The sequence below is a fragment of the Rhinopithecus bieti genome, unplaced genomic scaffold (assembly GCF_001698545.2).
Source record: "Rhinopithecus bieti isolate Rb0 unplaced genomic scaffold, ASM169854v2 scaffold_28456, whole genome shotgun sequence".
Classification (NCBI taxonomy): Eukaryota; Metazoa; Chordata; class Mammalia; order Primates; family Cercopithecidae; genus Rhinopithecus; species Rhinopithecus bieti.
Genome location: NW_016812403.1, coordinates 188,715 through 203,849, shown reverse-complemented (window position 1 = coordinate 203,849; position 15,135 = coordinate 188,715). Strand labels below are relative to the sequence as shown.

General features: G+C 38.2%; 1 protein-coding gene across 1 annotated transcript; it reads left to right on the top strand.

The window, feature by feature from the left end:
* Window positions 1-2,308: 2,308 nt before the first annotated feature.
* LOC108544938 (olfactory receptor 10A6) lies at window positions 2,309-3,253 on the top strand. The gene has a single exon (XM_017896365.1). The coding sequence runs from the start codon at window positions 2,309-2,311 to the stop codon at window positions 3,251-3,253; it is 945 nt and encodes a 314-aa protein (XP_017751854.1).
* The last annotated feature ends 11,882 nt before the right edge of the window (window positions 3,254-15,135 follow it).

The window sequence follows — 15,135 nt, the reverse complement described above, 5'->3', positions numbered from 1 at the left end:
ATCTGCATAAGTATTACTTGTCAGTGATCTATCCAAGACACCATGAAGGTCTTCTAAGGTATAAAGATTTTCTATTTTTTATAGCATTCTATAAATTTTCTAATTTTTAAAACCAATATACTTTTACATAGTTGGAACTGAATACATGTTGTTCTTTTGTTTGCCATTACAAATGTATTTTAAATGTTTGGCCTCACGGAGTCTGGTTTTAATAATTGCAGGAGCTTTTTTGGCTTGCAAAATACAGTACAATTTTTGTGGTTAAATACAGTCATTTGATTTTAATACATGACTATGGACAAATTCAGAAATAAAGTAACTTGTCTTCTCCTGTCTGCTAATGTCCTACAGGTCTGCACTCAAGGCAACACTGTATGCTTTCAACTTGATGTGTCCATCTGTCTTCCTGGCTTCCTCATTTCTCACAGTGAATTTCTTTTTTTTTTTTTGGAGACGGAGTCTTGCTCTGTCGCCCGGGCTGGAGTGCAGTGGCCGGATCTCAGCTCACTGCAAGCTCCGCCTCCCGGGTTTACGCCATTCTCCTGCCTCAGCCTCCCGACAGTGAATTTCTTTTGGTTTTCAAAACATCACACAAAAGGCAGTAGGCCTCCATTGTAGTTTGATGGTGTCATCAAGTGCCTCCTGACTTGAGCAAGTCAGTCTTCCTCCTCCCACCACCCTCCTCCCACCGAATGACTTTTCATTCATGACATCCTGTGATTGTGCTTGTTCATCCTCCCTCCCCTTTCAAATGTCATCATCCCTCACTTAAATTTCTATAGCACGTGTTATTAATTCTCAATTGTGCTGTGTGCTGACTTCTCTTAGGCACTCTATTCCTTAAAAATAGAGTCTATATTTTTCTTATTTTAAAATTCATTTATTCAAAATGTTGGTTTAACACCTATTATGAGCCTACAAAAATGTTGTAGGCACTGTGTGTAGAGCAAAGAAGCAAACAAAATCTTTGCTCTCTGGGAGCTAAGCTCTAGTGAGGGATTTTATATATATATATATATATATATATATACACACACACACCTCACTAGAGCTTTTATATATATAATATATAAAATAATCCATTCATGTTTATATAAATATATACATTTTACACATATTTATTTAAAAAAGGATATAGAGAATATATTCTATGCCATATGATGTTACAAAATCAATGCACTGAATCACGCAGTTGTGTATATATGTGTGTGGGTGTGTGTGTGTATATATATATAGAGAGAGAGAGAGAGGGAGAGAGAAAGAGAAAGTCGTGGAGTATGTGGTACGGGGAGGTACTAGTTTATGCAGCATACTGGTTAAGGGGTTAGAAGCTATTTTATGTAGTGTGCTTAGCTCTCTGTTGAGCTCTGGATTCACATGTATTCCTGAGGGTGCAGAGCCTAGAAAATGGTAGCTGGTTAATCAGTGCTTGCTGAATAATTAATGATTAAATGAATTTTTTTGATGACGACTATACTGGGAAGAGAGAAGAGAGAAAAGGAGAGAGAGAGAGTGAAATCTTTTAATTTACACAATGATATCCCAAATGGATTTTTCTTAAGTCATCATGGTCAGAAGGATAGACCTTAGAGATGTGGCCCCCAAAATTTCACGTCCAGGTAAATCCCAATATAATTGGCCAGATCCAGGATGGGCAGAAATCTGTAAGCTTGAAGCTAATTCACATAGTGTATAGGTCACCTAATATGGCTGTGTTGAAAATGCAAATCCCCTCTGTGTTTCCACAGAATGTTGTTTTCTTTACCCAAGTCATATATAGGCACTTTGAAACTAATTCATATTTTAAATAAGTTTATATCAAATTTGCCATAACATTGGATTATTAGGTTATTAGCAAACTTGTTGGGATATCTTTTTCAATCTATCTACTTTTTTATATTTTATTTTTTGTGGTCTTAAGTTTTGCATTTACATAAAATTCAGTTAAATAAAGAACACTTGCAGCAATGTTATGGGATTGGAACCTAAGGTATAAAGTATTTATATTTCCTTTAAGGCTATGTTTAATTTTCAAATAATATCAAATAAATTTGACGTTATTTCATGCTTTTCAGACAAGATCTCTGAGCCAGAGTTCTTCATTTCTCTTTTTTATATTTGGAATATAATCCAAGTATTTTGTCATTGTCTAAAATTGCCAAAGAAAATTTCTGTCAGGATAGGCTCCTCTTTTCATCTTCTGCCAGAATTTCTGGGGTGAATACAGACTGGAACTCTTAGCTAATGGACTGACTTTACTCTTTATATACTATGTCCATAAAATCAATGCATGACTTCATTACTGAAAATGAAAAGACAAAATCAAAGCTCTGTGGTTGAATTCATCCTCTTGGGTTTTTCTAACTTTCCTGAGCTCCAGGGGCAGCTCTTTGGGGTTTTCCTGGTTATTTATCTGGCGACCCTGATAGGAAATGCCATCATTATAGTCATCATCTCCCTAGACCAGAACCTCCATGTTCCCAGGTACCTGTTCCTCCTGAACTTATCTGTGGTGGACCTGAGTTTCAGTACAGTTATTATGCCTGAAATGCTGGTGGTCCTCTCTACTGAAAAAACTACAATTTCTTTTGTGGGCTGTTTTGCACAGATGTATTCCATCCTTCTTTTTGGTGGGGCTGAATGTTTTCTCCTGGGAGCAATGGCTTATGACCGATTTGCTGCAATTTGCCATCCTCTGAACTACCAAATGATTATGAATAAAGGAGTTTTTATGAAATTAGTTATATTTTCATGGGCCTTAGGTTTTATGTTAGGTACTCTGCAAACGTCATGGGTATCTAGTTTTCCCTTTTGTGGCCTTAATGAAATTAACCATATATCTTGTGAAACCCCAGCAGTGTTAGAACTTGCATGTGCAGACACGTTTTTGTTTGAAATCTGTGCATTCACAGGCACCTTTTTGATTATTTTGGTTCCTTTCTTGTTGATACTCCTGTCTTACATTCGAATTCTTTTTGCCATCCTGAAGATTCCATCAACTACTGGGAGACAAAAGGCCTTTTCAACCTGTGCCTCTCACCTCACATCTGTGACCCTGTTCTACGGCACAGCCAATATGACTTATTTACAACCCAAATCTGGCTACTCACCAGAAACCAAGAAACTGATGGCACTGTCTTATTCACTTCTGACACCTCTGCTGAATCCACTTATCTACAGTCTGCAAAACAGTGAGACGAAGAGGGCTTTGATGAAATTATGGCGAAGGCGAGTGGTTTTACACACAAGCTGACTGTGTTGAGAAGCCATGTAAGATTTAGTCACTGCCTGACTGTACTCAATCTAAATTTAATAAATGGTGAAAAAGTTTGCATTTTTTGGCATGAGGATGATTAATTTCTTGAGTTCTCCAAGTTTGATTGTATATCAGGAGCATCTTTATATGTTAACGTTTTTGGTTTTTTTCACCAATGCATAATATTCCTTAATATTGAATATAACACAATTTCAACAATTTGTTTAGCAATAGCCCTACTAATGGTTATTTTTTTGGTCACAATAGATAATACTAAAACAACCTGTTTTTATATATTCATAAATTCTGGTGCTTTAATTTTTACAGAATAGCTTTCACAAAGTAGGTTCGAAGGTTCAAAACAAATGTGAGTTTGCAAGTTTTCATAGGTATTACTGAGTTACTTTTCTAAATGATTTTAACGACTTCAGACTGACCTGAGCACCCATCCTACCCCACTGTCTATGTTGAATGCCAAGAAGCCTACAATAACGAGATGAGATTTTTTTGCTCCTGTAGTGAAAATTCGTTCCATAAATAAGTAGGAAAGAGCAGTTATTTATTTAGAGGGACACAATGTCTTTACTCAGGGACTCAGAGAGGGTATAATTCAAAACTAGTTTTCTTCTGGTTATTTTAGAATATCTATTCATCCAGTGTTTTGAGTAGAGAACATCATGTGATCATTTTTGAAGGTCATTTAAAGTATGGCTGTCCTTTCCACTTATAAACTATATTTTTTGAAACTTGATCAAATTTCTTTCATAAGGCAAAAATGCATCTCATACAGGTCAAACAATGTATAATTGTGTTTTTTTCTTGTGGGACATAAATATGAATACCTCATTGTGCCTATTTTTCTATTATCCTTGAGTCACATCAATATTCACGTGCATCTTTCCAACATAAAATAATCGTATAATAGTCTTTCTAGTTATACATAAAGATGAATAATTAGACATATTGCAACATTGAAATGTAACCTTTCATTCTTGCTTCCTATTTTAATATTGCTATAATAAAAAGAAAGGGTATCTGTATCAAAGGAGTTGACCACACCCTTCATTTCTGCTCTGGGGGTGGAGGTGGGGTAATAAAGGGGTTAGAACACTTCTACGAAACAATCATTCATTTGATGGAAAATCCTCTTTTTCTTCACATCTACTTCTGCCAAAATAAAGGTGAAGGTGCAAATATATTGGAATTTCAAAAAAAAAAAAAGAGAAATTTCATGAGAAGAAGGCTGAAATCTTGTAGGTAGTGATGCAGAACTTTTTTTCTCAGTCACTTTGGAAGCTGGAGACCCCTGGCTGGTAACACCCAACCTGGGCCTTGCTCAGCCATGCTGGCATGCCCCAGCTCGCCCGTGTTATAGCTTGTACCTGCATTCAGCAGTTCCCAAGCTTTTGTATCACACCCAAGAAGAATGAGGATATGCTGGACATTGAAGGGTAAGGATGGTGGAGAAGAATTTTACTGAAGGACAGAACAACTGTCAGCAGAGAGGGGATGTGCCGGGTGGTTCCCCTACTCGAAGACAGGAAAGTCCCACCATGGTGGCTGGGTCCAGGGCCTTTTAGGGACTCAAAATGGGAAGTGCATGCTGGTTTGTGAGTATGCAAAAAAGTTAAAGTGAAGACACCACTCAAAAGTGGGCACGACAGTGTAGGAAAACTAATTAGGAAGGGTAGGTATATGTAAAATAGGTGAAGACTGGGGACCAATCAGAGGAAAGTATGCAAAATGGGAAGATAAGTCCTCAATCAGGTCCTAGGGTTTAACCTGTAGCTTGGCTTTCAGGCTTTAAACCGTCTTCCATTTAGAGGTGGGTTTCACTGGGACCCACCTCATCTGCCTAGGCATTTGGCTGCCTCCTGTCACTATCAGTAATATCTGAATGTTGTATAATATTGCTTTCATTTGGGCATCAAACAGCCTCAGCAAAAGCCTTTGATTGGATCCCATCTCTTGATATCCTGAAATTTCCTTCTGATAGCTTTTAAAAGGACCAATTAAGGCTTATGTAAAACGAACAAATCAGCAAAGAAGCAAAGGAAGCCAAATACAGAAAGTCTTTTTAGCCATTCTTTAGTTCATTTTGTTCATTGATTCTGTAAACCAATTTTTCTTAAAAAAATTCTTTATAGGCCAGGCGCGGTGGCTCATGCCTGTAATCCCAGCACTTTGGGAGGCTGAGGTGGGTGGATCATGAGGTCAGGAGATTGAGACCATCCTGGCTAACATGTGAAACCCCGTCTCTACTAAAAATACAAAAAATTAGCCAGGCGTGGTGGCGGGCGCCTGTAGTCCCAGCTACTTGGGAGGCTGAGGCAGGAGAATGGCGTGAACCTGGGAGGCGGAGCTTGCAGTGAGCCGAGATTGGGCCACTGCACTCCAGCCTGGGTGAAAGCGCGAGATGCCGTCTCAAAAAAAAAAAAAAAAAAAATTCTTTATAAAAATGTCTTAAGAGCACTAAATCTCATGAAATAGTCTCTGCTCTTGAAGGATTTACAATGTATTGGTCATTAGATGCTGGAAGCTCTCTATATTCAACCCTTTCCTCTTTCATTGCCTTTGTAATAAATAAAAGCCTTCATTGGCAAGATGTTTATGAAATTACAATAAGAAATTAGGTAACTCTAATTCTAAATTTGTACGTGTGTGTGTGTGTGTATATGAATCCAAGTATATGCTGAGAATTCATACATTTGTCATGTTATGTGAGGAGATAGAAATCTCTGGGGAGGTGTCCATGAATCTGTGTTTTAATCAGCTCTCCAGGTGATGCTTTTGCACCTTAAAATTTGAGAAGCACACCTCTTCTCAGTTAATGTGCTAAGATGAACTGGTATATTTCAAATGCATTAAAAGTTTATCAGGACATATTGATCTTAGACTTCTGAGAGCCCAGGCAATACCTGAAGCAACTGGAGTACCAGAACATTGTCACTGGCCTCTTTGTGGGCTTCTCAGAAACTGGCTGAAATGGATGTGTGTCTGATGGGACCCTCTGTTCCCCACAGACAGTGAGCACTGTAAGTGATGTCTGACATCACCACTCTGCTGGAAGCCACTGAGTGAAGCCTAGGAGATGCTTTAAACAATGTGCCGCTGCCTTGAGAGGTTCCAGGTTCTCCAAAGGGAGTGCAGCATATCTACGCGCAATAACGCATGTAGGGCCTCATTCAGCGCAGCGAATCAGAGTGGGCAGCCTATACTTCGCAGTAGGCCACCGCATTTTTTGCTGCTGCAAAAGAATTATTTAAAAATTTTTCTGCAGTAAAATTATTTAACTGTTTAAAATTAATTCCTTTAGACTAGATTTTGGAAAAAGGATTGTTGGGTTGAAGGTTTTGAACATTGTTTAGATGCTTCATGCATGTTGTCAAATTGCCAATAAGGAAGGTTGTATTGTTTGACCACTCTACCATAGCATTCCAGAGTGTCTGTTTTGTGACCTGTGATCTAGTATTATTTGCTTTTTTTTTTTAATTTGCATTTTTTTGTTTTTTGCTAATCAAAAGAAAGTTAGAAATATTATTTATTTTTAAAGAAAATATTGCTAATTATGTATTTTTAAATGCTATTATGCTATATTAATTATTTACTTTAATTTACTTTGAATATTTATGATAAGTTTTAATCACAAAAGTAATACATGCTTATTTTAAAATTTTACATAAATACAGAAGTAAGTAAAATAACTTTTTTTCCGAACACCAGCCTTCAGTGCAATCAAAAGCCTAAACAATATTCAAAACTGTTTAATGTATGGCACACAGAGATAAGTAAACAAGAAGGCATTTGGGGACATCTTTATGATAAAAAAAGTATTTTATTTTATATGCTATAATTATAAGAAAGATTAGCAAAGTACTAGATAAGACATTAAATATTAAATTTGTATACTTCTAATAAAGTGTTTTCAGAAATTAGGAGAAGGAATTTGAGGTTGTTTCCACAAATAAAGTTTTCTAATGTCAGTTTCTATGCTTGAAAACTGCAACTTGCAATTTCTGATCAAGACATCTTAGGGATGTTCCCTTTGCATTTTGATAGTTGTCATTAATACAAACCTGGCCAGGCATGGTGGCTCATGCCTGTAATCCCAGAACTTTGAGAGGCTGGGCTGGGAGGGTCACTTAAGCCAAGGAGTATGAGACCAGCCTAGGCAACATAGGGAGACCCTGTTTGTACAAAATAAAATAAAACTAGCCAGACATGGTGGCATGTCCCTGTGGCCCCAGCTACTTGGGAGGCTGAGGCAGGAGGATCACTTGAGCCTGGGAGGCCAAGGCAGTGGGTAAGCTGTGATCATGCCACTGTACTCCAGCTTGGGTGACAGAGGGAGACCCTGTCTCTGAAACAAAACAAAACAAACCATTCTGAGAAGGTAGTTGATAAAAATTGTTGATGAAAAAAGTCAAACTCTGTAAAATATTTGCAGAGATTTACTGTGAGCCAAATGTGATGACCATGACCCATAACATAGCCCCAGGAGATCCTGAGAACATGTGTCCAAGGTTATGGCTGGATTTTATACATTAAAGTTACAGGCAAACATCAATCAGTATGTGTAAAGTGTACAGTGTTTCTCTCCAGAAACATGGGATAACTTGAAGTGGGAGCTTCCAGGTCACAGGTGGATTCAAAGATTTTCTGATTAGCAATTGATTGAAAGAGTTATTATCTAAAGACCTGGAATCAATAGAAAGGAGTGTTCAGGTTAAGATAAGAAGTTGTGGAGACCAAGATTTTATTATGTAGATGAAGCCCCAGGTAGCAGGCTTCAGAGCTCTTATCAGACCTAAAAGGTTCCATACTTTTAGCTAATTCTCTCCTGGATCAGGGAAAAGATATGGAAAGGGAAGAGAATTCTCTACAGAATGTGGATTTTCCACACAAAAGATAACTTTGCAGAGCCATGCCATTTAAGAACATGTCAAAGAAATATATTTTGGGGAAAAAAAATTTCAATTTCTTTCAGGACCTACTATCTGTCATGAATTACCATACTAGAGTCAGGTTTGAATTTGGTATCTTACTGTTACAAAGAGTCTGTTTCTGTCTTAAGATCTCTGTTTTAATGGTAGTGCCGGTCAATTGTGTCCGAATTCCAAAGGGAGGAAGTTATAATGACACATGTCTAACCTACCCCTTCCTGTCATGGTCTGAACTAGTTTTTCAGGTTTACTTTGGAATGCCAGTGGCTGAGAGGGGAGTCCATCCAAAGGTTGGGGCCTTAGAATTTTATTTTGGTTTATGAATCTTAAAAATCTAACACTTTCTTTTTTTTTCATTGGCAAGTGTAATGTTACAATTTATTGTGATAATGAGAATGGATTTCATAACTATTTCAATTTTTTTCATGTTGAATATTTCAAAATGATAATTGTTAAAAGAATCTAATTGGGAGGCCATTACAACAAGGTGGCTTTGGCACTCTAAATTCATATGTGAGCCAACCAGAGTCCAGTGTAATCAGTAAATTGAAACTAGAAACAGCACCAATCAGAAACCACCAGCTAATTTCTAACCAATCAAAATTATTTTGTCTTGCTTTTGCAAAATCTTTATAAAGTTTCCCTTCTTGCCTTTCCTGATGGAGTGAGAGCCCCTTGTGGTCTGGTGCTGCCCCAATTCTTGGATCTCTGAATGCTCAGAAAAACTCTTTAAAATTGAAATGTACTTAAGTTTCTCTTTCATCATAAGGAAGTACTATTCTGTAGCACGCACAGGCAAAGCAAGAGCAGTTACTGCCAGGTAGTTAAGATGGAAATGAGCATAAGACTATGTAAGGGCAGAGATTTGGGGCACTTTGTAGAGCTGTGCCCACCAGAGGCCCCTACTGGATAACTGCCCACTCTGATTCTCTGATGAGCTACATTATTGCGTGTATGCTGCACTCCCTTTGGGAACCTGGAACCTCTTAGCCACCAAGGCAGCGGCACATTGTTTAAAGCATCTCCTAGGCTTCACTCAGTGGCTTCCAGCAGAGTGGTGATGTCAGACATCACTTACAGTGCTCACTGTCTGTGGGGAACAGAGGGTCCCATCAGACACACATCCATTTCAGCCAGTTTCTGAGAAGCCCACAAAGAGGCCAGTGACAATGTTCTGGTACTCCAGTTGCTTCAGGTATTGCCTGGGCTCTCAGAAGTCTAAGATCAATATGTCCTGATAAACTTTTAATGCATTTGAAATATACCAGTTCATCTTAGCACATTAACTGAGAAGAGGTGTGCTTCTCAAATTTTAAGGTGCAAAAGCATCACCTGGAGAGCTGATTAAAACACAGATTCATGGACACCTCCCCAGAGATTTGGATTCAGTTGGTCTGGGGTGGGGCCCAGAAACTTGCATTTCTAACAAGCTCTTAGGTCTTGCTGATCCAGAATTACATTTGCAGTAGCTGTGCCCTACAGGATAGTTTAAATATTTGAGACTTATTAAAGGAGTTATTTAATAATAAATGTAAAGTGCTTAGAGCTATGCCTGGCATGTGATAATCACTTAAATGTTGAGTTTTAACATTTGCTATTTTGTGGTTCATCTGGGTTGGAGAGCAGAACCTTAATGTAATTCCTTTCATTGGTAAGGCTTTAAGCAAGCATTTTCTTGTTTTCCCAGCTATCATTCCCAGGTTTGTGAAAATAATCAGATATTTTGGTATAATACTGATGTGATTTTTTTCTATTATACTTCTTTTCATAGTCTTTCATTTATTATTACATTATATGTTGTTATACTTGACCAAAATTATTTTAAAATTGAACTATAAGATTTTCTGATTTAAAATGGCTTATCATTTTGTATCCTACATGTTCCCTTTTCTTAAGCTGTTTTTTTCAGATGAACTTTTATTTGGTTTCAGTTTCTCCAACAGTTATTTTTTTCAAATGTTGTATAATTGTTATACATTCTGCATCCTTGCATGTCTAAAACAGTTTTCCATTTGCCTTTGTTAAATAAAATTTACAGGAGGCTATTGATTTAGACTGAGCTCCTGCATTGTGCCCCAGTAGATTAAACCAAAATGGAGTTGCCAGAGGCATTTAAACCAGAGAGACTCCATCTTGTATGGAGGCTGGGTAAAATAAGGATGGAACTTACTGAGCTGCATTCCCAGGAGGTTAAGGCATTCTTAGTCACAGCATGAGATAAGAGATTGGCAGGAGATACAGGTCATAAAGACCTGGCAGATAAAATAGGTTACAGTAAAGAAGTTGGCCAAAACTCACCAAAACCAAGATGGCAATGAGAGTGACTTCTGGGCATCCTCACAGCTCTTTATATGCTAATTATAATTCGTTAGCATGTGGAAAGATACTCCCACCTGTGCCATAAAAGTTTACAAATGCCATGGCAATGTCAGGAAATTACCCTATTTGGTCTAAAAAGGGGAGGAACCCTTAGTTCCAGGAATTGTCCACTCCTTTCCTGGAAAACTCATGAGTAATCCACCCCTTGTTTAGCATATAATCAAGAAATAACCATAAAAATGGGCAACCAGTAGTCCTCTCTGAAGGTTTGCTGAAAATCAACTCAAAAGGCAAATCAATAGGAGAAAAGGCATGCAAAATTTTATTTTAAGTGTATAGTCTGGGGGAATTGCAAGAGAATGATTACCCAATAACCCAATGGGACACAGAAACTTATATACCCTTTTCATAGGGGAGGAGGGAGATGGGAAATGTAGACAACTCTTTTGAGGGGTAGCAAATGATTATTAGGGGAAGCAAACGGACAGAAATTAACTTGTAAATGATTCTCTTTGGAATTTGAATGAACCTGAGAGACGGTCATTTTCTTGTGAAAAAGTCCTTCCAGGTGAGGTTGCATTCCTGTCTTCTTTTTTTGTGATACATAATGAGATTTCAGGAAGGAGAAGAAAGGCAATTGCATTATTTTTGGAACGCAGCTTTCTGGGACAGATAAGAAAATCCCAGAGACAGCCCCTTCCTGCACTGCAGGTGTGTGTCTAGGGGGTAACACAAGGTTAGAGGGACCTTGATTCTGAGGCAGCTTCTAGGCCTCTCAGCATATCAAAGTGCCAGTCTTTGGGGCAACACTTCCTGAGCCCCAATACCTGATTCATGATGTTGTTCTTTGCTCAGATAAATTCTGTTAAATTTATTTTGTCTAAAGCTTTTATTTTAAAATAATTTTTCTGTATGCCACAGGTTTGGTTGGCTATATAATTCCTCGGTTTCAATAGTTATGCTTTAAGAAATTCTAAACAGGCTGGGATCGGTGGCTCACACCTGTAATCCCAGCACTTTGGGAGGCTGAGGTGGGTGGATCACCTGAGGTCAGGAGTTCTAGGCCAGCCCGGCCAACATTGTGAAACCCCATCTCTACTAAAAATACCAAAATTAGCTGGGTGTGGTGGCAGACACCTGTAATCCCAGCTACTCAGGGGGTCGAGGCAGGAGAATCACTTGAACCCAGGAGGCAGAGGTTGCAGTGAGCCAAGATCGTGCCATCGCACTCCAGCCTGGGGACAAGAGGGGACAAGAGGGAGACTTTGTCTCAAAAAAAAAAAAAAAAAATCCCTCTAAACATTATTTCACTGTTTTCTAGTTCCAGTGTAGCAAAAAAGAGATTTGCTTTTATTTCTGCTTTTTAAAATTTTTGAGTATAGATTCCATCCTACTTCTGCTTTCTTAATCTAAACTCCTGAGTATTGGAGCCCATCAAATCCAATTCTCCACGTCCTCCTAAAATCTTTTTCATGGCAATTTTACTCTCTTAATTTTTTGCATTTCAATCAAATTTTAATTCTGTGAATTCCTAACTCATCATTCAGTTGTTTATCATTTTGGGTACTCCATTTCTCCATACAGTTATTTTTAAAACCATTTTAACGATTTCCCTGTAATTGTTTTAAATTGATCTTTTTTTTTTTTGAGACGGAGTGTCACTCTGTCAGCCCAGGCTGGAGTGCAGTGGCGGCGATCTCCGCTCACTGCAAGCTCCGCCTCCCGGGTTTCCCGCCATTCTCCCTGCCTCAGCCTCCCAAGTTAGCTGGACTACAGGCGCCGCCACCATCCTCGCCCGGCTAGGTTTTGGATTGTTTAGTAGAGACGGGGTTGCACTGGGTTAACCAGGATGGTCTTGATCTCCTGACCTCGTGATCCGCCCGTCTCGGCCTCCCAAAGTGCTGGGATTACAGGCTTGAGCCACCGCGCCCGGCCTAAAATTGATCTTTTTTTTGAGAATATGCTTTTTAAAAAATCATTGGGTCTCTCTACAATGATAATGCATATTTTCAAGTTTTCTTCTCTTTCTTGCATTTAATCTGTTTCAGTCTACGAACATTTGCTCTGGTCCCTTGCATTGATATGTCAACTGAAAGAAGAAAAAAATTGAGGCAAACAATGTAAGTAGAGAGTTCATTTGGACCACGCTTGAACACTGCAACTCAGGAGCATAGGTGCAAGTTACCCTGAATATACACCCCTATTAGTTACAAGTGGGTTTTTAAATGAAACAAAGAGGCAGTTCCCAAGTTGTTTACCAAGAATTCACATTAAAATAACAGAATCTATTGATTGGTTATACATTGTTCTTTGTATCACAAACTCTAGGAACATGAAGATAATGGGCAAAGTAGCTAGTCGGGAACAAAATGTCTTTAAACAGTTGCCCCTGAGCATGGGTGTGAGAGGCCTGATTGAGGTCCCATAGCCATACTATGTCTCTCTGGGACTGACAAATTTTGCATGCTTCACATAACTTAGATGGTTCTGAGCAATTTTTTTTTTCTCATTTCCCACCTGTTGATCAAAAATCTTTCCAGGGAAGCAGTAATGATCAATTTCTGCTTAGGTTAGAGTGATAAATATCCTTCCTCCTTCAGTTTGAGAAGGCTCATGACGGTGCTGTCTCACATGGGAAGGAGAGGTGAGGAAATGTTTCAATGAGGAATTTTAAGAGTGTCAAAAGCCAAATTGAGATGGATCACAGGTGGCAAAAATGGCACCTCAAAGCCAAATTGAGATGGTATCACAGGTGGCAAAAATGGCACCTCAGTCAAGTATGTAGTTGCTGTTGCTTGTTGAATCATTGTTAGTCTTCAGAATATCATGAGTTTAGTCTTTGTGGAAGAAGTAAAACAAGAGATATATGTAATGCACATAGGAAGTATAATTAAAAAAATAATTTGTGTACCAGAAGAACAACAACAAAACCTATTCTATTGGGGAGTCAACTAAAAATATCATGAAAGAAATTAAATCCAATTTCTTCTTTAGAGGATTGTTAGAGCTGGGAAATTATTCAGAATTCAGTCTAAATTATAGAAAATAGTAAAACTAAAAAACAATGGTCAGGGCTAGAATCTTATATGATGGATGGTATAGTTTCCTTCTAAAACAATTTTTTCTCTCCTCAGTTCCCCATTCCTACCAAATATAAGTGTTAGTAGGACCAATTTGTTGGCTAAATAAGTTTTGGTATTATACTTGGTCTGATTATTTGCAATATGTGCAACAAGAAGAATGATTGGCCATATAGGCTCTTTTACATTGACTTTGCAGAACTTTTTCATAAGAAATCTCAGATTACACTTTTGAAACCTCTCAAGACTAGTAAGCCAAGCCAGGGATTCACCATGGGACTGCTTGTAACATATGTATAAATTGAGTGAATACCTATCTTCTCAATGACCCAAAATATCTTGTGGTTCCTGGGTGCATCAGAAAATGATAGTCTTTACTTACTGCAAGCTGAGGAACCTTGTAAGGGAACCATGTGGGCAAGGCATGAGGCCAGTCTTTCCCATGTCTATTGGCTTTATAAAGTCAGCCTCAATTCCTCAAAGCAGTATAGTCACATTCAAAATTGTAACATTCCAGCCAAAGCCTTGGTAAAATAGCCAGTGTATCCAAAGTGTTCTGCTACAAAAGAAAACAGACTCTTATTGATTACGCACAAATAACTATATTGCCATAAAATACAAATACTCATGAATAATTTCCAAATTTTAGAGAAATCAGATAGAGAGAAAGGCAGATGTTTTAATTTTGCTCACAAAAGGCTACCCAGTTGCTGTAAGCTATAATTAGCTAAAAAGAGACATTTTCTTAACTCTGGAAAACAAAACATAAAAGAATCAGCAATGTTTCGAACAGAAAAGTTAAAGAAAGCATTTCCATCCTCTGTCAGGCTAGCCCCATGTATTTAATTATTATTCAGTTGGATGTTAGGTTAGTAATCTTCATGAATGCATTCATTTTTAAAATTAGACTTCTGAATGTTTTCACTCAGTTCAATGATATGATGGGTGGAATCTAGCCACTAGGAGCATTTCCTTTCTGTGTGTGCTGCCAGTAGATGGAAGTACAACTAAAGCCTGGCTGCCTCCCTGCACCCCCGGCAGAGATGCCTGGGCTTCTGAGTGTAAAAAGTAAAGTAGAGGTTCCTCTTCAAAGAGACTTTCCTCCCCATCTAATTAGGAATAAATAGTAACTTCTTTGAGAAACAAAATGTATTCAAAGACCTGTGCTAACATTCGTAGATATCTGCTATCTGTAATACAGAAATCAATGTACTTTGTGTTCTTAGCTCCCACAATTTAGCCTAAATATTTGCCCTGGCACGCTTACACTGGTCCAAGCAAGTGTTAAGTCATGGTCTGTTCATCTTCCTTATTTGGAGGTGTTTTTACCTTTCTCAGCATCCTACAAGTTACTCTCTCCTTTGTTTGTTCTTCTCTGCCTTTGCCTCTTTAAAAAAGTTCTAAGTTGCTAGCCGATCAGGACAAATACAGAATGTTAGGTGCAGGGAGCTGAAGGCCTGTGGGATGTGACCAACTCAGCATTTCGCTGGAGGCTATATGATCAAAGAGCAAACTGTATATCATGAATGCAGGATGT